Below are 26,587 nucleotides of genomic sequence, written 5' to 3'. Positions count from 1 at the left end.
ATGAGTCGGACGGCACAGTGAAGGAAAAGCAGCCAACAAGTGCTAAGCATATGTGGGAACTCCTTCAAGACTGTTGGAAAAGCATTCCAGGTGAAACTGGTTGAGAGAATGCCAAGAGTGTGCAAAGCTGTCATCAAGGCAAAGGGTGGCTATTTGAAGAATCTCAAATATAAAATATATTTTGATTTGTTTAACACTTTTTTGGTTACTACATAATTCCATGTGTTATTTCATAGTTTTGATGTCCTCACTATTATTCTACAATGTAGAAAATAGTAAAAATAAAGAAAAATCCTTGAATGAGTAGGTGTGTCCAAACTTTTGACTGGTCCTGTATATAAAAAGGAAGAGAAGCTTCGGGTTAGCCCCAGAGAGAGAGAGAAATTAAAGCAATTGTACACGAGAGGGCGTGCTAAACAAAAATGTTTACCACGGCTGTGCTGCAGTCATAGGTACGAGGAGGATCCAAGTACCGTAGATCACCACAGCTGTGCTAAAATAGTCGTTTTGCACAACCTCGAGTGTACAATTGCCTCTCTACAATGGGTTACCAATTCAATAAAAAAAACATTATTTTGATAAATGTATTCATAGGCTACTATTTCATCCCTCAGCGAAAATATAGGCCTAGTCCCGACACATCTATGGATGCTAGCCAAGCCAAGCCAGCTGGCCGTTCATTCTATCGGTTAGGTTGCCAGAGACGCGATCCAGTCGTTAAGTATTTTTGTTCTATATCTATGGACGAAACCCAGTCGTTCATTCTAAATGTTCCGTGGCAACGCTCTTATTCCTTGCTTGTAGCTGCATTTGCCGTTGGTTTTAAGATGATTGGGATACATCCATAACAATGAGCTAATGATGCGCGATTTTGCCTGGCATAGAACATGTGCTCTCTCGCCAGGACACTGTTCAGAGGAGCTAGCTAACTACACAACTAACGCAATCACTTCAAACTGAAGCTGGTAAGACAGCAAACTAGCTGCATTTCATGTCATTTGACCTGTTTTTCTATTGACATTTCTGTGTATATCCATAAGACTTTTGCTGATTCATGATTTTGACTGGCTGAGAAAAGATGTCCGTCTCGTCCTGACACGTTCATTCTCAATAGGACAGTGGAGATCGAATTTCAATATTGAAACTATGTTGCAAATGTCAAGAGACAGACAGCAACTTTTGTACAAACCCCCGTTGTTGCAAACCAAATGTTAGGCTAGAAGCAAGGGGAAATAATGTCTAGATGCCTTTTACAGTGGAGATCAAGCTAATTAATTGGCTGGCTGGGCTGATGGGACAGAGAATGAGCAGGGATTTCTCAGATGTAACAAAAAACAAGTTTCCTATTTTTGCATCATAGGCTTATACCCTTACTAAACAGGTTTTTTAGTATGGCTTAGAACGCGTCTCAACCAATCACAATGCTTGTTTTGACCAACCCATTGTAGAAAAATGCCGGCGGCATGCTAAGACACTGACATGCATTTCATTATCCTTGTCAGATAGGATAGCCTACTGCGTCTGCTATATACTTTTCTGTAAAAATATTTTTTAGAAAGAAAAGCATTATATTGTAAGATTATAGGAGTAACTTTGGTAGGCCTAAAACATTCTTCCTCACCTCAAGTTCAACTGTCGGAGTCAGTTGGAGCATCGGTGCGCAATACTTTCATATCAGGCCTGCAGTATAATAGGTTAATAGCCACACCAAACATTCACAAAAGTTTCTAAACTTTATTAGTGTAATACTGTATCAAAAGTAAGTCAAACTTTTAAATGGAAAATACGAGCAGGATATTATATTGCAGCAAACAACATTAGTTGGAATTTAGTTTGGCCAAAGAAAATGACTCAGAATGAAACAAATCTCATAAAAGTTTAAAACAGCCTGTATTTCTGCAATTACCAAGAAAGGCTAGTGCCTACTGTACCCTAATTATATTTATTTTACAACAGGCCTAGTTATAACCTATCTTAAACTAAATACAGAGCACACAATTAAAAAGACAGATCAAACTTAATTTAGCCAACAAATGTCTCAACAGAATTAAACAAAACACGTTTTGCATATTTAAAGTACCGGTTTAGATTAATAAATATGCATTACAAAAACAACAATGATATACAGTAATAATAATGATAAGTATTATAAAAAATAAAAATTTAATCATAATGCAAGCACAGTAGCTTGCATTTGGCCGCGCTAACGTTCTTCCCATCTTTGTCCATATGGAGGACATTCCCCTTGTAGGCTTTCATTATAGGCATAATCTCTATTACTTAAATGAAAAATGATTCCATCTTCGCAGGCTCCTTTCTCGCTATTTCTCTCTCCTCAGTAGCATGCACATAAGGCAACACGCAAGGAGTGAGAGAATGGTGCTGAATTGTAAAATCGGGATGTACGATGTGCAGCTCCGGACAATCTGGCCAGCTACGATCGGCTTCTAATACATTTGAACGGAAACCCTGCTGTAGATATAACTTCATTGCCCTGCCCTAGCGGTCATACATGCGTAATCTGAATATTATTCTGCATTGTGAATTGACGTGGAATTTTATGATTTGTAAAAATCATTTTAACGGAAAACTGATTTTAAAAATGACAGTATAAATGTTAAGCAAAATTGTCCATTGTTCACATCCCTAACATATAGCTGTTGAGGGCAGGGACACACACAACAGTACTCATTCCACTGACACACCTAGGAGGCAATGGGTTGATTTGTGACTGGGCAATAGCCTTATTCAAGGCAGATGCTGTGTTTGAGAGCATCAAAACCTTGATGTATCATGGGTTAATTGTGACTGACTGATCTACAAATAATATTTTATGTAGTTATTTATTTATGATGCAAGGTAATTTGTAGATCAGTCAGTCTAGACTTGCCTTTAAAGTCGGCTGTAATGTCGAACACGCCCAGAGTTGTTTGAGAGCATAAATTCTGCTGAGTCGCTGATCACCGACTGCACCAACTGACTGATTTACAAATCACTTTGCATCCTAAATAACTACTTACTATGATTTGTAGATCAGTCTGCTCAGTCACAGATTTAAAGCTCTCAAACACAGCCATAAAGTAGATCCCAGGGTAAACTCTATTCAAAACGTCAGCCCTTTCCCCTCACCTTGTGCTCCAGCAGGATGCAGCTGAGCACCATGAGGCAGGCGTCCACACCCAGCAACTCCAGGGGCAGGTGCAGGGGGAAGTCCACCATGGAGAAGCGAGAGTTGTCGGGCAGGGCGAAGGTGAGTGCCGGCTGCATCTCGTGGGGCAGCACCTCCACATCTACGCGCCGTTGGCCCGCCACGGGCACCGGGGAGCGCAGGAGGCGGTAGACCCAGGACTCGATCTCCCGCAGGTCAGCCAGCAGCTGGCTGCCCTTCTCCTCCACCAACAGGGCCCCCGTGAACACGCGCCACATGGTGTCCCTGATGGGAGAATGACAAGTCAGTCAACAAACAGACAGTTTAGATACACATGGAGAGGCCTCTGTGACATGCAGAGGGAAATGGTGTCCCTGACAGGAGACAGTCAACAAATCCTATTACAATCATATTTCTCAACAGGCGATAAAAGCAAGCATATCCTGCAAGAAAATCCACCCAAACAAACCGTACCGCAACTTCACCTGTTCACATAAATTATTAGAATATTAGGCGAGCGCTACATCATCAAAACCTTATAACTATATTTACACAGACAAAGCACCCTTCCTTCTGCATTCTACTGTACGTTGTGATTGTGCAATGAGCAAACAAGATGTAAGCAAAGGAGGTCCCTTGAGCCGCCCACATGTCGACAGCCCTCCACTCTGAACGTACACACCCTTACACACACGGTGGCATTAAACCCTCTTTTCAGTTGCCTGCCGTCTGTTGGCAAGGGAGGGAGGGAGATTAATCATTAGCTCGTCAGAGCTCGCCCTGGGCCACCGCCCACTGCAGCTGCTCCCTGAAGGCAGTCAGAAACCTCAATCTGTCAGCCAAGCGCTGTGTGTGTCATAGACTTATAGGCAGCGTGTAAGTGTGACTGTGTGCGTTTGTCTGTGCATGTGTGTGTGTCTGTCTGTATATGTGCGTGGTGTGTTTGTGTGTGCCGCAGCAGCCCGCAACGCAGTAGCCCCTCACAGTGTTATGTAAACCAGCACGGCCAGGGCTCTAAAGTGCGACCAATTTGGACGCATATACACCTAAATATTTTGCTGTACGACCTGAAGTTTTATTTTGGGAGCACCAGTGCGACTAAAATGAAATAAAAAATGAATAAATGTGTAACAGTATTTCACCGCAACACTCTTCTCTACACTGCTCAAACAAGACAGGCTGCCTCCCACGTCTGCTTGCTTCCAGTTCCCGGACCACACACACCAAGCCCCGGCCCCTGTCAATCAAGCAGAGAGCGCACAGTTCCTCCACAGAGTTACTGTCTTTGGTTCCTCCACAGCCGTTTATTCTCTCAGCATGGTGTCAATTCATACCCTCAACATATTCTCCTAAAACAAGAATGATGCTGCTTTCCAGGTTGTTTCTAAATATGAATTCACAGGTCTTCTCTATTATACTATTACTTTGTGTATCTTGCTCTCTGCAAAACGCAAGTTAGTCTAAGGAAGCTGGCATATGCCTAAAATAATGCTAATGCTGATCACTAACTAGCTAGCTAAATGCACAAGCTAGGGCAAAGCAAATGTTAGCTCTCATACAGGTTGTTACCAGTGGTGGTGTAGATCAGCATGTTGTTTGTACAACGGCATGTTCTGAATCAGATAGCCTATTTTAAAATCTTTGTCCAAATGCAGCATCTATTCAAATGTGATTAGGGTCCCCTAGAAAACACTGACCAACACGTTGGTTCCCACCCTGTCAAAACTCCTAGCTTACTTTTTAATTTGTTGTCATGCCAAACACCAACCATAGAATTTTAATAGTAATTATATTTCTATGAATCCAACAGTTCACCCAAGTGTGTTGATCTATATCGCAAGTCAAATTGCAAGATTTGGTTGAAAATAACAATTTTATTTCTTTTCCATATGGTGCAGCCCTACCTTAACAATATATGCAACTATTTGGTGGCACAGAAAGAAAGGAAAAGTGATATCTTTTTCAGCAGCTGTGCTTCAAATGTAAGTAGGATTCATATAGGCCCAATGCAGGCTATATCAATCAATTTACAAATCAATTTTTCTGGTGCTCCTAAATTGTATGTGGTGCACAAGTGCTACCAACAAACATTTTTAAATTTAGAGCCCTGAGCACGACCCTTGGGTCTCTGTCTCTCGGTCTTCGTCACCGTGCCACACACAGACCAGGGAAAAATGTCAGGACAGTGAGTGAGGTCTTCATTAACCCGAGGCAGAAGCATCTTACAGCTCCATCTGTGCTTCATTCCCCTCTGCTTCTGATAGGGTATTGTTGTTTACCGACATCTGCTACTACTACACACAGGGATTGGCTATGCTGTGCTTTTCATGGAGCTGAGGGACAATTGTTATGATTGTCTCGGCAGACAATTTATGGATCCATTGTGGTGTTGATTGTTATAGAGGAAAGGAGACAGGATTGTTTATTGAGGGACGAAAACTTCAATTGAAGCAAATAAATAAGTTACTTTAATAAGTTACAATTGCAGCCTTATTTTCAATATGCAGTACCAGTCAAAAGTTTGGACACACCTACTCATTCCAGGGGTTCTTTATTTTTACTATTTTCTACAATTGTAGAATAATAGTGAAGACATCAAAACTATGAAATAACACATATGGAATCAAGTAGTAACCAAAAAAGTGTTAAACAAATCAAAATATATTTTATATTTGAGATTCTTCAAATAGCCACCCTTTGCCTTGATGACAGCTTTGCACACTCTTGGCATTCTCTCAACCAGCTTCATGAGGTAGTCACCTGGAATGCATTTCAATTAACAGGTGTGCTTTGTAAAAAGTTAATTTGTGGAATTTCTTTCCTTCTTAATGCGTTTGAGCCAATCAGTTGTGTTGTGACAAGGTAGGGGTGGTATACAGAAGATAGCCCTATTTGGTAAAAGACCAAGTCCATATTATGGCAAGAACAGCTCAAATAAGCAAAGAGAAACGACAGCCCATCATTACTTTAAGACATGAAGGTCAGTCAATATGGAACATTTCAATAACTTTTCGAGTTTCTTCAAGTGCAGTCGCAAAAACCATCAAGCACTATGATGAAACTGGCTCTCATGAAGACCGCCACAGGAATGGAAGACCTAGAGCTACCCAGAGGATAAGTTCATTAGAGTTACCAGCCTCAGAAATTGCAGACCAATTAAATGCTTCAGAGTTCAAGTAACAGACACATCTCAATATCAACCACTACTAAAGGACACCAATAAGAAGAAGAGACCTGCTCGGGCCAAGAAACACGAGCAATGGACATTAGACCGGTGGAAATTTGTTTTTCAACAGGACAATGACCCAACACAGCTCCAGGCTGTGTAAGGGCTATTTGACCAAGAAGGAGAGTGATGGAGTGCTGCATCAGATGACCTGGCCTCCACAATCCCCCGACCTCAACCCAATTGAGATGGTTTGGGATGAGTCGGACCGCAGAGTGAAGGAAAAGCAGCCAACAAGTGCTCAGCATATGTGGGAACTCCTTCATGACTGTTGGAAAAGTGTGCAAAGCTGTCATCAAGGCAAAGGGTGGCTATTTGAAGAATCTCAAATATAAAATGTATTTTGATTTGTTTAACACTTTTTTGTTTACTACATTCCATATGTGTTATTTAATAGTTGATGTCTTCACAATTATTCTACAATGTCAAAAATAGTTTAAAAAAAAAAAATTAATGAGTCGGTGTGTCTAAAATTGACAGGTAGTGTATCTCTAAGAAAACATAATAGAACTTGTGTTAAAATAATAAAAACATTTTGCTTATTGCATGTAAAACGAAATGCTTTTGCATGGGAATGTCTCAATATCCTGAGTGCGTAAAGGTGCATGCACACAATGTTCTCGGTTCTTCATCAATTGCCTTGCATGAACACCAGCTGACAGCAGCATGATAGGCCATGTTCCGGTGTGTAGACACGAGAGCAGGGGAACCACGCATTTCCTGCAGTATTTGTTAGGAAACTCCACAATAGGGGACAAGGCAAGGCCATGCTGACTCACTGATGACACTACACTACCCACAAGGTTCTCATTGTCCAGTGTCCATATCACCTCCAAGAATTGAAGGTCAAATTCTCTGGCCTTTCAATCAATCAATCAATTTTATTTTATATAGCCCTTCTTACATCAGCTAATATCTCGAAGTGCTGTACAGAAACCCAGCCTAAAACCCCAAACAGCTAGTAATGCAGGTGTAGAAGCACGGTGGCTAGGAAAAACTCCCTAGAAAGGCGAAAACCTAGGAAGAAACCTAGAGAGGAACCAGGCTATGAGGGGTGGCCAGTCCTCTTCTGGCTGTGCCGGGTGAAGATTATAACAGAACCATGCCAAGATGTTAAAAAATGTTCATAAGTGACAAGCATGGTCAAATAATAATCAGGAATAAATCTCAGTTGGCTTTTCATAGCCGATCATTAAGAGTTGAAAACAGCAGGTCTGGGACAGGTAGGGGGTTCCATAACCGCAGGCAGAACAGTTGAAACTGGAATAGCAGCAAGGCCAGGCGGACTGGGGACAGCAAGGAGTCACCACGGCCGGTAGTCCCGACGTATGGTCCTAGGGCTCAGGTCTCTCAGTTGGCTTTTCATAGCCGATCATTAGGAGTTGAAAACAGCAGGTCTGGGACAGGTAGGGGTTTCGTGAACCGCAGGCAGAACAGTTGAAACTGGAATAGCAGCAAGGCCAGGCGGACTGGGGACAGCAAGGTGTCATCATGCCCGGTAGTCCTGACGTATGGTCCTAGGGCTCAGGTTCTCAGAGAGAAAGAGAGAACGAGAGAATTAGAGAGAGCATACTTAAATTCACACAGGACACTGGATAAGACAGGAGAAGTACTCCAGGTATAACCAACTAACCCCAGCCCCCGACACATAAACTACTGCAGCATAAATACTGGAGGCTGAGACAGGAGCGGTCCGGAGACACTGTGGCCCCATCCGGAGAAACCCCGTGACAGGGCCAAACAGGAAGGATATAACCCCACCCACTCTGCCAAAGCACAGCCCCGCACCACTAGAGGGATATCCTCAACCACCAACTTACAATCCTGAGACAAGGCCGAGTATAGCCCACAGAGGTCTCCACCACAGCACAAACCAAGGGGGGGCGCCAACCCAGACAGGAAGATCACGTCAGTAACTCAACCCACTCAAGTGACGCACCCCTCCCAGGGACGGCATGAAAGAGCACCAGCAAGCCAGTGACTCAGCCCCTGCAACAGGGCTAGAGGCAGAGAACCCCAGTGGAGAGGGGAACCGGCCTGGCAGAGACAGCAAGGGCTGTTCGTTGCTCCAGAGCCTTTCCGTTCACCTTCACACTCCTGGGCCAGACTACACTCAATCATATGACCTACTGAAGAGATAAGTCTTCAGTAAAGACTTAAAGGTTGAGACCGAGTCTGCGTCTCTCACATGGGTAGGCAGACTGTTCCATAAAAATGGAGATCTATAGGAGAAAGCCCTGCCTCCCGCTGTTTGCTTAGAAATTCTAGGGACAATTAGGAGGCCTGCGTCTTGTGACCGTAGCGTACGTTATTGGTATGTACGGCAGGACCAACTCGGAAAGATAGGTAGGAGCAAGCCCATGTAACGCTTTATAGGTTAACAGTAAAACCTTGAAATCAGCCCTTGCCTTAACAGGAAGCCAGTGTAGGGAAGCTAGCACTGGAGTAATATGATCAAATTTCTTGGTTCTAGTCAGGATTCTAGCAGCCGTATTTAGCACTAACTGAAGTTTATTTAGTGCTTTATCCGGGTAGCCGGAAAATAGAGCATTGCAGTAGTCTAACCTAGAAGTAACAAATGCATGGATTAATTTTTCTGCATCATTTTTGGACAGAAAATTTCTGATTTTTGCAATGTTACGTAGATGGAAAAAAGCTGTCCTTGAAACAGTCTTGTTGATATGTTCGTCAAAAGAGAGATCAGGGTCAAGAGTAACGCCGAGGTCCTTCACAGTTTTATTTGAGACGACTTTACAACCATCAAGATGAATTGTCAGATTTAACAAAAGATCTCTTTGTTTCTTGGGACCTAGAACAAGCATCTCTGTTTTGTCCGAGTTTAAAAGTAAAAGTTTTCAGCCATCCACTTCCTTATGTCTGAAACACAGGCTTCTAGCGAGGGCAATTTTGGGGCTTCACCATGTTTCATTGAAATGTACAGCTGTGTGTCATCCGCATAGCAGTGAAAGTTAACATTATGTTTTGAATAACATCCCCAAGAGGTAAAATATATAGTGAAAACAATAGTGGTCCTAAAACGGAACCTTGAGGAACACCGAAATGTACAGTTGATTTGTCGGAGGACAGACCATTCACAGAGACAAACTGATATCTTTCCGACAGGTAAGATCTAAACCAGGCCAGAACTTGTCCGTGTAGACCAATTTGGGTTTCCAGTCTCTCCAAAAGAATGTGGTGATCGATGGTGTCAAAGGCAGCACTAAGGTCTAGTAGCACGAGGACAGATGCAGAGCCTCGGTCTGACGCCATTAAAAGGTCATTTACCACCTTCACAAGTGCAGTCTCAGTGCTATGATGGGGTCTAAAACCAGACTGAAGCATTTCGTATACATTGTTTGTCTTCAGAAAGGCAGTGAAGTTGCTGCGCAACAGCTTTTTTCTAAAATTTTTGAGAGGAATGGAAGATTCGATATAGGCCGATAGTTTTTTATATTTTCCGGGTCAAGGTTTGGCTTTTTCAAGAGAGGCTTTATCACTGCCACTTTTAGTGAGTTTGGTACACATCCGGTGGATAGAGAGCTGTTTATTATGTTCAACATAGGAGGGCCAAGCACAGGAAGCAGCTCCTTCAGCAGTTTAGTAGGAATAGGATCCAGTATGCAGCTTGAAGGTTTAGAGGCCATGATTATTTTCATCATTGTGTCAAGAGATATAGTACTAAAACACTTAAGTGTCTCTCCCGATCCCAGGCCCTCGCAGAAACTGCAGATCCAGGACAGCTAAGCCCTGGAGGAATACGCAGATTCAAAGAGGAGTCCGTAATTTGCTTTCTAATGGTCATGATCTTTTCCTCAAAGAAGTTCATGAATTTATTACTGCTGAAGTGAAAGCCATCCTCTCTTGGGGAATGCTGCTTTTTAGTTAGCTTTGCAACAGTATCAAAAAGAAATTTTGGATTATTCTTATTTTCCCTCGATTAAGTTGGAAAAGTAGGATGATCGAGCAGCAGTGAGGGCTCTTCGGTACTGCACGGTACTGTCTTTCCAAGCTAGTCGGAAGACTTCCAGTTTGGTGTGGCGCCATTTCCGTTCCAATTTCCTGGAAGCTTGCTTCAAAGCTCGGGTATTTTCTGTATACCAGGGAGCTAGTTTCTTATGACAAATGTTTTTCGCTTTTAGGGTGCAACTGCATCTAGGGTATTGCGCAAGGTTAAATTGAGTTCCCTCAGTTAAGTGGTTAACTGATTTTTGTCCTCTGACGTCCTTGGGTAGGCAGAAGGAGTCTGGAAGGGCATCAAGGAATTTTTGTGTTGTCTGAGAATTTATAGCACGACTTTTGATGCTCCTTGGTTGGGGTCTGAGCAGATTATTTGTTGCGATTGCAAACGTAATAAAATGGTGGTCCGATAGTCCAGGATTTTGTGGAAAAACATTAAGATCTACAACATTTATTCCATGGGACAAAACTAGGTCCAGAGTATGACTGTGGCAGTGAGTAGGTCCAGAGACATGTTGGACAAAACCCACTGAGTCGATGATGGCTCCGAAAGACTTTTGGAGTGGGTCTGTGGACTTCTCCATGTGAATATTAAAATCACCAAAAATTTGAATATGATCTGCTATGACTACAAGGTCTGATAGGAATTCAGGAAACTCAGAGAGGAACGCTGTATATGGCCCAGGAGGCCTGTAAACAGTAGCTATAAAAAGTGATTGAGTAGGCTGCATAGATTTCATGACTAGAAGCTCAAAAGATGAAAACGCCATTTTTTTTTATTTTTTTTTTATTTAAATTTGCTATCGTAAATGTTAGCAACACCTCCGCCCTTGCGGGATGCACGGGGAATATGGTCACTAGTGTAACCAGGAGGTGAGGCCTCATTTAACACAGCAAATTCATCAGGCTTAAGCCATGTTTCAGTCAGGCCAATCACATCAAGATTATGATCAGTGATTAGTTCATTGACTATGACTGCCTTTGAAGTGAGGGATCTAACATTAAGTAACCCTATTTTGAGATGTGAGGTATCACGATCTCTTTCAATAATGGCAGGAATGGAGGAGGTCTTTATCCTAATAAGATTGCTAGGGTGAACACCGCCATGTTTAGTTTTGCCCAACCTAGGTCGAGGCACAGACACAGTCTCAATGGGTATGGCTGAGCTGACTACACTGACTATGCTATTGGCAGACTCCACTAAGCTGGCAGGTTGGCTAACAGCCTGCTGCCTGGCCTGCACCCTATTTCACTGTGGGGCTAGAGGAGTTAGAGCCCTATCTATGTTGGTAGATAAGAGGAGAGCACCCCTCCAGCTAGGATGGAGTCCGTCACTCCTCAGCAGGTCAGGCTTGGTCCTGTTTGTGGGTGAGTCCCAGAAAGAGGGCCAATTATCCACAAATGTTATCTTTTGGGAGGGGCAGAAAACAGTTTTCAACCAGCGATTGAGTGCTGAGACTCTGCTGTAGAGCTCGTCAGACCAGTGTTGTTTAAAAATGTAATGAGTGGGGCAATTCCATCTAGTCCATTAAATATCACGAGTGGGTTTAAAAGGCCATAAGAAATTGGTACATTGCCCATTACTGTATTTTCAATACGTTTTTATTCCCAATTCCTGGATTTCAAAAAGAGTATTCAGATCACCTTTATTTGAAAAAACAAGTAGTTGAATATTGGATTCTATTTGAAAAAACTCAAATACATTCCCATGCATAATAATTGTTTTAATGAATACTTTCAAATACAATTTGGTAGACTATTTTTTATTTTTTTATTTTTTTTTACAAATAATCATTCAAATACTCAAATAAAAATACTTGTTTTGGGCTGTGTATATTACAACCAGATCAGACTGAATCTGTTCTGGACGTTGATTTGGATTTAAAATGTATCATACTGTGACCAGATCCCGAATATCAGCTCTGGATTTATAAACATAGGAATTTAGAACATTTTGCAAAATGATCTTCCAAGATAAGTGCTTACGACTAATACTAACCTCATTGTATGTCACTACCTCAACTTTTCTTGCTTTCAGATAGAGCTGGTCAATCACTTGTGGTTGCAACTGAGCTGGGTGGTTTCAAATAAAAACAGCCTAAATAAATGACCATTGACCACATACCTTTGAATCACATTTTTGGTAGGGATAGGCCTGCGGTTGGAAGTGTTCTGGCCTGGGTAGTTTTAGGATAGTTTTAGCAACACTGTGATTTTACTCAACTGAATATCCTGAAATAAATTATGGAAACCAGGGGGCTCCATCGTTTGATAAGCCTGGCACTTTGCATACCTCTGAGTTCCGCGTGGCAGGCCGGCACGCTGGGTCAACCTGTGGCTGCAGCAGTCCACCATTCTCTTGAGGATGTACAGGCACTCCCTGAAGGTGGAGAAGAAGGGGTAGTGGCTGATCATGCACAGCGAGGTCAGCGTGCTGTCGCGGTTCCGATTGACCATCTTGGCAGTGCTGCGTTTGTGCCGAGGGGACCTGCCAGCATTTGGCTCGCCACCGGGCGGTCCCGGCTCCATGCTTGGCGCAGATGTGGCTGTTGTGTCGGCACTGGCAGGTGTCGGCAACGTGGAGGCAGTGGGGCAGCCACCGCTGCCATCGGAACTCTCGCTGGTCGCTTCGCTGTCTGCGCCGCCGGTTTCACCGCTACCCACCTTGTCGCGGCGGTGCCCCCCTCGCTGGAAGGAGCGGTAGAAGTTGACGCAGATACCGTAGCGCGTGATGCCCGAGTCTTTGTCAGTGAGTGCGAAGACGAAGGAGGCGTCGTCTCGCAGGCTGACCCGGCGCTGCCGGATGCTCTGGCATCCCTCAGGCTGACAGAAGAAGACCACGTCCGGGGACAGAGGGAAGTCCGGGTGGTCCTCCAGCGGGTAGCGGCGGAGGAGCTGGGGGGTCTGGGACCCGCTGTCAGTGCTGGGCTGCCTGGAAGGTAGGATGGAGGGAGAATGGGCATCAGAAACAGCATTGTATTTTTTTTTAATCACAAAAACAAAGGCCTAACGATATAATGTGAGGTAGTAGGACTCAGTTTGGGTTTGGACTGTTATCTCCCAACCAACCCTATGAAGTCCTCACCTGGCTCCGACCACCACCAGGTAGTCCAGCAGACGGGGGCACATTTTCTTTTTCTCCATCTTTGATTGATGATCTCTTTAGGTCATGGCAACACAGACATATATCACCTCTCTGGTCAGTCAGCAGCTGTTCAATCACGAAGAGGCAGGGCTAGGTGTGGGAGGAGCATGCAGGACCTTAGTGGTCATTGTGGACATCTGAGAAAATAATGGGGAAACCTGTAAAACAAGAAAATGTAGCATGTTATGTCTACAGAGGTTTTCAGCTTTATTCGTTCACTAAAGTCTTGTTCACACTGGCAGTTTGAAGTGACTCAAATCAGTCTGTACTGCCAAAAAGCACATGGAATGGGATATTTCAAGCCGCATACAAATCTGATTCCTGCCCATGCGATTTATTTGCCCTCAAGTGGGTTTTAGACTTATTTGGCATATGTTGTTGCTTTCTAGCTACTCTGTTGACAGTTTGACAAGAACATGTGGTAGCTAACTAGCTTGTTAATTGTTTACAAACAAAGTAGTGAATGTGCTAGGAAGCTGAACAGCTACCTAGCTAGCTAGTTGACTGCTGTGGTTAGCCAAAAAGGACTCGTTTTGAAAGTTAGCTTAGTTTGCTACATAACGTCTGAGTGGTAGGAAGCACAAGCACCACCACCAATCAACCTACACCACTGCGCACACACCCGTCATTACTATGACAACTAGCATAGTCAGCAAATGCCTGCGTCTGAATACACACACAAATGCGATTTGGTCACTTGTAACTTACTGTTTGAACAGTCAGTATTCCAAAACGGATTTGAGCATTAAGGCCTGCAGTGTGAACAAGGCTTAAGTAGCTAGGCTAATTGTACATTTATATTGCCTAAAAATGTCAGATTGAAAATGCAGCTAACCACACAAGGCTTATTTGTTTAACCATTTTTTGTAACTCAAGCTTGTCTAGCTAATACTGCTATGACAATTTGAACAAGTTAGTTAAAAATTCCTCATTTGAGGTAGCGTGTGCCGTACACATGCACAGTTTCACGGACTCCACAGAAAGGAGAGTTCCCACCCCACCTCAGACAGTGCGGACAATTACTATTGGTAATATGTCCACTCCGGGCACATATCTTAAGAATCTATGATCAGTTGTCTCTTTTTTGTGACCAACTTTTTAGTTAGTTAGCCTTTATGCATCATTATAATTACACCTTTAGTTTTGTTTGGGGCTGATGAAAAAGCAGCCAGTTTGTACAAATGGTTCTCTATTCATTGTGAGTCCTTTTGAACCAGGTGTGTTTCTTGGAGCATTGCTATATCAAACACGGTTTCTTACTAGGATATCAAGACAGCTGGAACATTTCATAGGACGGTTTAGGCCTTTCAAATTCCAAGAGAGAATAGCTAGCATTGCCATTAGTTTAAAAAAAAGAATGTATTATTAATGATGTAATTGTTATCTTTAGTGGTAATAAGTGTTGAATCTCCACCTCCACAACTACTGCAAAATGTGACAATAAGCTCTCCTACAGGAAATGTCTATACTGAGCCTCCTTTCTGTTGGAGGCACTTGTAGGGCTTAGGGAAACGTTTCAATAGCAGCTCTCTGATGAAGTAAGCAGCTTAGGGGGTAAAGGGTCCCTGTGTGAGAGGTCTTCCGGGAATGTAAGCTCCCTCAGAGCTTGCACTATGGCCCAGCCATCCCTCTAATTCTAACAGGTACTGGCAGCAGGCTCAACAAACAGGAGTAACCATCCCCCACTGCTGAACCACTTAGAGTCCAGTGGATAAGAACCAAATACACCCAATATTGTGTATTTTATGATAATATTATGAGATGTATGGGACACAATACTAAGGCTACCATTACATATTATGCAAGCACTGTTTTGGAACATGTTATATATCATTCTAATCCACAGATAAAGTATCAAACTATTTTGAAATCATTAGGAGCATGCTGAAATGTGATCCTGTCAATCGAGGGATCAAAATATGAAAGTGTAGATGAAGTGGAGGAGACAGGTTAAAGAAGGATTTTTAAGCCTTGAGACAATCGCGACATGGATTGTGTATTTCTGCCATTCAGAGGGTGAATGGGCAAGACAAAATATTTAAGTGCCTTTGAACATGGTATGGTAGTAGGTGCCAAGCACACCGGTTTTTCACACTCAACAGTTTCCCGTGTGTATCAAGAATGGCCCACCACCCAAAGGACATCCAGCCAACTTGACAACTGTGGGAAGCATTGAGTCAACATGGGCCAGCATCAATGTGGAATGCGTCACTGTGGAATGCGTTCGACACCTTGTAGGACATTGTGGGTCCTCTATTCAACATGCAGTTCCAGATACAGCCTTTCCATTAGTTGAAGGCAGCCAATCCAATACTTCATGAAAAAGTAGTCACTTCCTGAGATCTGTATAAAAATATATATTTTTTAAAGTATTCACTTTCTGACATCTGTAACTATTTGTCCAAACCATGTAAAAAAAAATATAATAATAATAATAATAATGAAGATGATGATGATGATAATAATTTCCGGGATGGAAAAGTGCTTTCAGTGTAAACTTAAATGACTAAAACCAGATAGATATGTACAATAATGTACCTATATATTTTCAAATGATATAATCTTTGAGAACAAACAATGGTGACTGTTAGAGGCAAACTAACCAATAAAAAGGCAAGATTCTGTGGCTGTGTAATATCCTTGTATGACAGACCTGCACTGCTGTGTGTGTATGTCCTGAAGTTGCCCCAAAGGTACACCACTGTTGGATAATCACCTCAGGAGTGCACAGCCAGTGCATCTGGCAAGACCCTTCAGAAGTGGATGAGGCATCAGCATTAGCCACTCAGTCGAAAAACATCAACTGGGCGGGTGCAATCAAGCCTGCAGGGATTAGCCTTGCTCTAGAAACAAAGCAAGAGCACCAATATTCTATACTACCCTCAAAGTAAATTTCAGTTTCAAAACTATAATTCCTACAAACACCTGCCTAGTACATTTAGAAAGGGAAGAACTTTTAAATAAAATATGTCACCAATTATTGTTCCAAAATGATTTTTTTAAAATGATTTTGTTGTTGATCTTTTACCTAATGGTGGCGGTCTAAACATGCGCAAATTCACATAACAACACAGCCATTTTTTATATACAGTGCCTTCAGAAAGTATTCACACCCCTTGACTTTTTCCACATTTTGTTGTTACAGCCTGAATTTAAAACTGATTAAATTGAGATTTGATGTCACTGGCCTACACACAATACCCTATAACGTCAAAGTGGAATTATGTTTTTAGAAATTTTTACAAATTCATAAAAAATACAAAATCTGAAATGTCTTGAGTCAATAAGTTGAGGAGTAAAAATGTGCTTGACAAGTCAGACTCACTGTGAGTGCAATAATAGCTTTTAACATTATTTTTGAATGACTACCTCATCTCTGTACCCCGCACATTAACTCAGTAAAAATAGAAACATCCTCTCACTGTCAACTACGTATGAAGATTTGTGAAGTTATTTGGATTTTTACAAATTATCTTTGAAAGACAGGGTCCTGAAAAAGGGACGTTTCTTTTTTTGCTGAGTTTACAATTATCTGTAAGGTCCCTCAGTTGAGCAGTGAATTTCAAACACAGATTCAACCACAAAGACCAGGGAGGTTTTCCAATGCCTCGCAAAGAAGGGCACCTATTGCTAGATGGGTAAAATATTTAAAAAGCAGACACTGAATATCCCTTTGAGCATTTTGAAATTATTAATTACACTGTGGATGGTGTATCAATACACCCAGTCACTACAAACATACAGGCATCCTTCCTAACTCAGTTGCCGGAGAGGAAGGAAACCGCTCAGGGATTTCACCATGAGGCAATGTTGACTTTAAAACAGTTAGAGTTTAATGGCTGTGATAGGATCAAACTGCGGATTGATCAACAACATTGAAGTTACTCCACAATACTAACCTAAATAACAGAGTGAAAAGAAGGAAGCCTGTACATAATACAAATATTCCAAAACATGCATCCTATTTGCAATAAGGAACTAAATTAAAACTGCAAAGAATGTGACAAAGAAATTAACTTTATGTCCTCAATACAAAGCGTTATATTTGGGGCAAATCCAACGACACATCATTGAGTACCAGTCTTCATATTTTCAAGCATGGTGGTGGCTGCATCATGTTATGAGTATGCTTGTCATCGACAAGGACTAGGACGTTTTTTAGGATTTAAAAAAAACAGAACAGAGCTAAGCACAAGCAAAAACCTAGAGGAAAACCTGGTTCAGTCTGCTTTCCAACAGACACTGGGAGACAAATTCACCTTTCAGCAGGACAATAACCTAAAACACAAGGCCAAAAATACACCCTGGTTGCTTACGAAGACAACATTGAATGTTCCTGAGTGGCCTAGTTACAGTTTTGACTTAAATTGGCTTGAAAATCTATGGCAAGACTTGAAAAAGGTTGTCTAGCAATGATCAACAACCAACTTGACAGAGCTTGAAGAATTACAAAAATAATACATGTGCAAATATTGTGCAATACAGGTGTCCTTGAGTGGCCCAGAAAGACTCACAGCTGTAATCGCTGCCAAAGGTGATTCTAACATGTATTGACTCAGGGGTGTGAATTCTTATGTAAATAAGATATCTGTATTTCATTTTCAATACATTTGCAAACATTTTTTCACTTTCTCATTATGGGGTATTGTGTGTAGATGGGTGAGACAAATCTATTTAATCAATTCTGAATTCAGGCTGTAACTCAACAAAATGTGGAATAAGTCAAGGGGTATACATTTACATTTACATTTTTGTCATTTAGCAGACGCTCTTATCCAGAGTGACTTACAGTTAGTGAGTGCATACATTTATTTTTTTCATACTAGCCCCCCGTGGGAATCGAACCCAACAACCCTGGCGTTACAAACGCCATGCTCTACCAACTGAGCTACATCCCTGCCGGCCATTCCCTCCCCTACCCTGGATGACGCTGGGCCAATTGTGCGCCGCCCCATGGGTCTCCCGGTCGCGGCCGGCTACGACAGAGCCTGGATTCTAACCAGGATCTCTAGTGGCACAGCTAGCACTGCGATGCAGTGCCTTAGACCACTGCGCCACTCGGGAGATGTATGAATACTTTCTGTACATATGAGGAGAAAGCTGAAGTCTACCTATCCATTGATGTAAATATAGTGGGGAAACAATTACGCAACAATTTCAAAGATTACAGTTCATATAAGGAATGTCGGTCAATTGAAATAAATTCATTAAGCCCTAATCTATGGACTTCACATGACTGGGAATGACTGGGAATACAGATATGCATCTGTTGGTCACAGATACTGTACCGTGGAATGTTGTCCCACTCCTCTTCAATGGCTGTGCGAAGTTGCTGAACACTTCTTTCAGAACGACTGGCTAAAACGTATACAAAAGTACCAGAGAATCTCTTTAACTAATAATGTTGTTGACTCATCCTATACTTGTATGTGGGCAAAGCATAAATTGGAGATAATATATATATATATTTTAACGCCACACAAACTTGCATCTCAAACAGACAGTTTCAAACATTCTTGCCATTTCCTCATAGAGGATGATGTCATCCTCCTGAAATTGCTTCTTCCAATTATTGATAAACATGAACCTGTTAGGAAACTATTATAGATTCTTCAAAGTAGCCACCCTTTGCCTTGATGACAGCTTTGCACACTCTTGGCATTCTCTCAACCAGCTTCATGAGGTAGTCACCTGGAATGCATTTCAATTAACAGGTGTTTCTTGTTAAATTGTGGATTTGTACACACACACACACACACACACACACACACACACACACACACACACACACACACACACACACACACACACACACACACACACACACACACACACAGTGCCTGCGGAAAGTATTCAGACCCCTTGCCTTTTCCCACATTTTGTTACGTTACAGCCTTATTCAAAAATGGATTAAAAAATAAAATAAAAACTCAGCAATCTACACACAATACCTCATAATGACAAAGCGAAAACAGGTTTTTAGAAATTTTTGCAAATGTAATTTTTTTTTTTTTTTTAAATACCTTATTTACATAACTATTCAGAACCTTTGCTATGAGACTCGAAATTGAGCTCAGGTGTATCCTGTTTCCATTGATCATCCTTGATATGTTTCTACAGTGAGGGAAAAAAGTATTTGATCCCCTGCTGATTTTGTACATTTGCCCACTGACAAAGACATGATCAGTCTAAAATTTTAATGGTAAGTTTATTTGAACAGTGAGAGACAGAATAACAACAAAAAAATCCAGAAAAACGCATGTCAAAAATGTTATAATTGATTTGCATTTTAATGAGGGAAATAAGTATTTGACCCCTCTGCAAAACATGACTTAGTACTTGGTGGCAAAAACCTTGTTGGCAATCACAGAGGTCAGACGTTTCTTGTAGTTGGCCACCAGGTTTGCACACATCTCAGGAGGGATTTTGTCCTACTCCTCTTTGTAGATCTTCTCCAAGTCATTAAGGTTTCGAGGCTGACGTTTGGCAACTCGAACCTTCAGCTCCCTCCACAGATGTTCTATGGGATTAAGGTCTGGAGACTGGCTAGGCCACTCCAGGACCTTAATGTGCTTCTTCGTGAGCCACTCCTTTGTTGCCTTGGCCGTGTGTTTTGGGTCATTGTCATGCTGGAATACCCATCCACGACCCATTTTCAATGCCCTGGCTGAGGGAAGGAGGTTCTCACCCAAGATTTGACGGTACATGGCCCCGTCCATCGTCCCTTTGATGCGGTGAAGTTGTCCTGTCTCCTTAGCAGAAAAACACCCCCAAAGCATAATGTTTCCACCTCCATGTTTGACGGTGGGGATGGTGTTCTTGGGGTCATAGGCAGCATTCCTCCTCCTCAAAACACGGCGAGTTGAGTTGATGCCAAAGAGCTCCATTTTGGTCTCATCTGACCACAACACTTTCACCCAGTTCTCCTCTGAATCATTCAGATGTTCATTGGCAAACTTCAAACAGGCATGTATATGTGCTTTCTTGAGCAGGGGGACCTTGCGGGCGCTGCAGGATTTCAGTCCTTCATGGCCTAGTGTGTTACCAATTGTTTTCTTGGTGACTATGGTCCCAGCTGCCTTGAGATCATTGACAAGATCCTCCCGTGTAGTTCTGGGCTGATTCTTCACCGTTCTCATGATCATTGCAACTCCACGAGGTGAGATCTTGCATGGAGCCCCAGGCCGAGGGAGATTGACAGGTCTTTTGTGTTTCTTCCATTTGCGAATAATCACACCAACTGTTGTCACCTTCTCACCAAGCTGCTTGACGATGGTCTTGTAGCCCATTCCAGCCTTGTGTAGGTCTACAATCTTGTCCCTGACATCCTTGGAGAGCTCTTTGGTCTTGGCCATGGTGGAGAGTTTGGAATCTGATTGATTGATTGCTTCTGTGGACAGGTGTCTTTTATACAGGTAACAAGCTGCGATTAGGAGCACTCCCTTTAAGAGTGTGCTCCTAATCTCAGCTCGTTACCTGTATAAAAAGACACCTGGGAGCCAGAAATCTTTCTGATTGAGAGGGGTCAAATACTTATTTCCCTAATTAAAATGCAAATCAATTTATAACATTTTTGACATGTGTTTCTCTGGATTTTTTTGTTGTTATTCTGTCTCTCACTGTTCAAATAAACCTACCATTAAAATGATAGACTGTTCATTTTTTTGTCAGTGGGAAAACGTACAAAATCAGCAGGGGATCAAATACTTTTTTCCCCTCACTGTACAACTTGGAGTCCACCTGTGGTAAATTAAATTGATTGGACATGATTTGGAAAGGCACACCTGTCTATATAAGGTCCCACAGTTGACAGTGCATGTCAGAGCAAAAACCAAGCCATGAGGTCGAAGGAATTGTCCGCAGAGCTCCGAGACAGGATTGTGTCAAGGCACAGATCTGGGGAAGGGTGCCAAACATTTCTGCAGCATTGAAAGTCCCCAAGAACACAGTGGCTTCCATCATTCTTAAATGGAAGAAGTTTGGAACCACCTAGACTCTTCTTAGAGCTGGCCGCCCGGCCAAACTGAGCAATCGGGGGAGAAGGGCCTTGGTCTGGGAGGTGACAAAGAACCCGATGGTCACTCTGACAAAGCTCTAGAGTTCCTCTGTGGAGATGGGTGAACCTTCCAGAAGGACAACCATCTCTGCAGCACTCCACCAATCAGGCCTTTATGGTACAGTGGCCAGACGGAAGCCACTCCTCAGTAAAAGGCACATGACAGCACACTTGGAGTTTGCCAAAAGGCACCTAAAGACTCTCAGACCATGAGAAACAAGATTGAAAACAAGATTGAACTCTTTGGCCTGAATGCTAAGCGTCACATCTGGATTAAAAAAGCTGGCACCATCCCTACGGTGAAGCATAGTGGTGGCAGCATCATGTGGGGATGTTTTTCAGCTGCAGGGACTGGGAGACTAGTCAGGTTTTAGGTAAAGATTAATGGAGCAAAGTACAGAGAGATCCTTGATGAAAACCTGCTCCAGAGTACTCAGGACCTCAGACTGGGGCAAAGGTTCACCTTCCAACAGGACAACGACCCTAAGAACACAGCCAAGACAATGCAGGAGTGACTTCAGGACCAGTCTCTGAATGTCCTTGAGTGGCCCAGCCAGAGCCCGGACTTGAACCCAATCGAACATCTCTGGAGAGACCTGAAAATAGCTGTGCAGCAACTCTCCCCATCCAACCTGACAGAGCTTGAGAGGATCTGCAGAGAAGAATGGGAGAAATTCCCCAAATACAGGTGTGCCAAGCTTGTAGTTTCATACCCAAGAAGACTCAAGGCTGTAATCACTGCCAAAGGTGCTTCAACAAAGTACTGAGTAAAGGGTCTGAACACTTATGTAAATGTGATAGCTAATTTATCAAATAAAATTAACTAACTGTTTTTGCTGTGTCATTATGGGGTATTGTGGGTAGATTGAGGGGGAAAAAACAATTTAATCAATTTTAGAATAAGTCTGTAACCTAACAAAATGTTGAAAAAGTCAAGGGGTCTGAATACTTTCCGAAGGCACTGTATATAAAATGGTGTACAAGACACCTGTCTGATTCGCGCCTGTCTGAGTAGACTGATCCATTGTGGAGGACGTGGGGATGGCACAGTCCATCAGTCTAAGACATGTGCTACTGAAATTGTATATGGTTATATTACATAAGAACAATGGTGCAACACTAATACAAATAATATTATTTTATTACAAATGCGCTTTCTCCAGCATTGGATAGTGGTCGCTGTCCACAGTTCAGAAACACATCAGTGCGCTGTTGAATTGGTGCCTTTTCCTAGACCATGTTGCTATGTGCATAATAGCAAAGTTAACCAGCATATTGGTGTTGAGAACAATGCGGCGGAGGCAGCAGCAGAATGAGGAGATGAGAAAACAGTGCATGCCTTATTGTCCAAGACATTTTACATTTTAGTAATTTAGCAGACGCTCTTATCCAGAGCGACTTACATGAGCAATTAGGGTTAAGTGCCTTGCTCAAGGGCACATCGACAGATTTTTCACCTAGTCGGCTCGGGGATTAGAACCAGCGACCTTTTGGTTACTGGCACAACGCTCTTAACCAGCTACCTGCCGCCCTAAGAAAAGTGAGGAGAGAGGAAACCCCAACTTAATTAGGTCTATAATCAATAGCCTAACTGTTAAATGTGCCTGGCTTTATAAATCATCAATATATCTACAGAAACAAGACTGCTTCTGTTGCCTGTTTGTTTAATTGCCTACTGATTCCATGAGCACCAAGCATCACGCAATGAATGACATGTCAAGTAAACAATTTCCCAAATTCGGCTGTTTTTGATCTTTGCTTTAATAAAGACTTAAAACTTGTTTTGTTAGTACAGCCTCTCTGGTATTATTTATAATTTATTTAGTGTTCTTTACACTGTTCCAAATAATCCGAAAAATTATATTTATAATAATAATAATAATGCTCCTTTTTCTTGATCTCCTTCTTATTTTTTATTATTACTATTATTATGATCACAAGTAATGTCATTATCATTAGTAGGCTTAGTATAGCAGCCTTGTATAACCACCATAGAGCTGTAGGCCTAAGAGCGCATCCTGTTTAGTCTTAATACCGTAACTTACTTAGGCCTATCAATCAATCAAATGTATTTATAAAGCCCTTTTTACATCAGCAGATGTCACAAAATGCTATACAGAAACCCAGCCTAAAACCCCAAACAGCAAGCAATGCAGATGTAGAAGCGCGGTGGCTAGGAAAAACTCCCTACATTTAAAAACTTACAGTATATACACACTATAGGCTACTGCATCAATCATTCATTATTTCGTTCATGTCATCACACAGCATACGAGTCATTCATGATTTGAAATGCAATCAAGCATTTTCGTTTTAAAATAAAATAAAGCCAGCCTTCAATAATTCGCTTAAACAATAAATAAACCGTTCCATTTCGGAAATTGTATTCACAAATGAATGCTACTGTTTTCAGTCCTTGCTGTAATAAAGGCTTAACAAAAAAAACGTTACAACAGACTCTCTGGTATGCTTATAATTTATTTAGTGTTGTTTACAATATAATTTTTCGGACCGTTTGGAACAATGTAATCTATACAGCACCTGTTTGGCACACATAAAATGCACGCAGCACTTGCTCCTTACCTTCTTTTTCATGATCTCCAGTATTTTCCACAACTAGTCAAATTTATTCCACCCATCTGACTTTCCCTTTAACTCCTGAGCAACCAGTAAACATTCCCCAGTTGCCAGTTTATTTTTCACGTCCTCTGCATCTATTTTGCTGTCACATGTGTTACGGTGTTCAGAGTTTGATATAACCAATTTATTGATGTGATTATGATATGCTATACATCAGGGATTAGTTTTACTAGGGGAGGTCGGGTAATGTAATTATGTGCACGAGCACAAAACATCTGTCATTTTATTCCCTTCCGAATAATATGCCATTATAATATAATATGCCATTTAGCAGACGCTTTTATCCAAAGCGACTTACAGTCATGTGTGCATACATTTTTACGTATGGGTGGTCCCGGGGATCGAACCCACTACCCTGGCGTTACAAGCGCCATGCTCTACTAATTTTTACATGGCAGGAGTGTAACAACTCCAGCCAAAATAACCTACTGTTTTTTGGCGAACTCCAAGGTCCTCTGAAAATACTAGTCCCGTGTGAATCAACATCCCTGTGTTTTGAGAGAAATGTCTGAGTTTGACAGGTGTTGCTCGCGGTTTGCGCAAGAAAACAATGATTGATTTGGAACTAAGTGCAGCGCATAAGCTATATATGAACAGCCTACATGTAGCCTATCAACTTTCACGTTGAATGGTTTTGTTTATATGTTTTGTGCGTATGAATTGAATATTGCCAAATGCATCAGTAAAAAATATTGAGCCTATTTAATGCAACACTTGCTGTTAACAGATCGCAAAGCAGCATACAACTGAACTAAACGTTTGGAAATGATAAGTTAACTTCCATGCTTAATTTGTCAATTGGGAGGTGCCGGAACAAAAAAGTGAGCGTGAGAGGGGGGTGACCTGGGGAGTTCTGAGGTAACGGAACGCATGAAAAAAAAGAACTGTCAGGAATAGCTGAATGTGGATGTGGTGCAGGAATCAGGCGCAGGACACAGAAGCTTCGTCCAACACACTTTAGTAGACGATCAAGCAAAACAAACAGGCCTCAAAAGAGCCCGGAGGCGAGCGATTACGCACACCGTGCGTAAACACCGAAAATACAAATAAGTGCGCACACAAGTGCGAAAACTCTCCAAAACAATGGAGCAAAACAATACGGCACCTGCTGACAGGCGGACAATTACACACAACACACGACTAACAAAACGAGAACTTATAGGACACATAATTAACACTAAACGGGAACAGGTGTACAACTAAGACAAAACCAAACAAACATCGATAACATACAACGGTGGCAGCTAGTACTCCGGGGACGACGACCGCCGAAGCCTGCCCGAACAAGGAGGAGCAGCAGACTCGGCCGAAACCGTGACAAGAACAACTTTATAATAAAGCACTGCATGCATATCATTGCATTTGCGTAGTAGCATAGAGCAGTAGAGTAGAGGCAATTACAGAAGTTGCACACACAGGAAAAAAAATTTGTAGCCAAGGGTCTGGGAAAATGTTGGCCTTTTATAAATGCATTTTATTAAATTCTACATCATTTTACATGACTGGAGACTTTGGCAGAATATTTTTTAATACCGCACAAATGATCGAAATGTCAGGCTACTTTGACACTGACAAACAGAAAATGTGAGGTCAATATAAATGACCTTGTCTTGAATCCATCAATAGCCTAGGCCTAGGTGTGTGGAGACATATTGTAGGATACAATATGAGGAGGAAATTATAGTCCTAAAAATGCTTTCCAGATTCACTGACTCACCCAATGATGCGCAGCTCACTCACTGGTGATGGCGATGCGCTTGTGCCAAAAGCCTCTCTCTCTTTTGTGAAACAAAAGAAGTTGATAAAATATGTTGGTAGCCTACAGCATAGTCTTCTCTTTTCAGCAGGAGCCATTTGCTTTCCAACCTGTGTTTTCCCTCAATTGTATTTGAAATATTGCAAAAGGCCTGTTTTGTCTGATTGCTGTTTTTTCACTGACAGATTTGCCGCGTTCCCAACTGTAGGCTATTCCATGTTATTGGGCTACAATCCACAGCTAGGCTATTAAAAAAAAATAAGCTATTGATCCTTTGTGGCTAAATTATAGGCCTTCTCATTGTGTAGTAGGCTATTCTGAATTATTTCATTTATTTCGGAACAGACAGCAGTAATTCTATAACTTTGGCAAATGTATTTCAATTTTCAGGGGTGCTGGAGTTCGTTCAGAAACCTTCGCGCTGCTATGATTCTATAAGGAAATAAATGATGAAGTGCAGCGCTGGAGAGATGAGAGTTGCAGGCTCATGTCTATCAGCAGAGAGGGAGAGAGATAGAAAGTGAATCTCATTCTAGGTATGCGAGAGATACTGGCGCGCTTCTCACACAGCCACGGCCATGCGTTGGTCTCAAACATAGGTTACAATGTTGCGCAAACCATAAACCTGGGCCGGCCCAACCCAAATCAATTCTTAGAAT

General features: G+C 42.0%; 1 protein-coding gene across 42 annotated transcripts in view; it reads right to left on the bottom strand.

Annotated features, from left to right (window-relative positions):
* LOC121573296 (MAP kinase-activating death domain protein-like) overlaps nucleotides 1-26,587 on the bottom strand; it is an 89,097-nt gene that overhangs the window by 50,596 nt on the left and 11,914 nt on the right. For all 42 annotated transcript variants that reach the window (XM_045225307.1, XM_045225295.1, XM_045225299.1 and 39 more), the window contains exons 2-4: nucleotides 13,417-13,634; nucleotides 12,625-13,263; nucleotides 3,130-3,433 (exon numbers count right to left, since the gene is read on the bottom strand). In XM_045225307.1, the coding sequence (XP_045081242.1) occupies nucleotides 3,130-3,433; nucleotides 12,625-13,263; nucleotides 13,417-13,475 (1,002 nt within the window). In that variant the 5' untranslated portion in view covers nucleotides 13,476-13,634. The remainder of the gene's footprint in view (nucleotides 1-3,129; nucleotides 3,434-12,624; nucleotides 13,264-13,416; nucleotides 13,635-26,587) is intronic.

The sequence above is a fragment of the Coregonus clupeaformis genome, chromosome 15 (genome assembly GCF_020615455.1).
Source record: "Coregonus clupeaformis isolate EN_2021a chromosome 15, ASM2061545v1, whole genome shotgun sequence".
NCBI classification, from domain to species: domain Eukaryota; kingdom Metazoa; phylum Chordata; class Actinopteri; order Salmoniformes; family Salmonidae; genus Coregonus; species Coregonus clupeaformis.
Note: the sequence above shows the minus strand (reverse complement) of the source record. Positions and strands in the feature narration are given on the sequence as shown.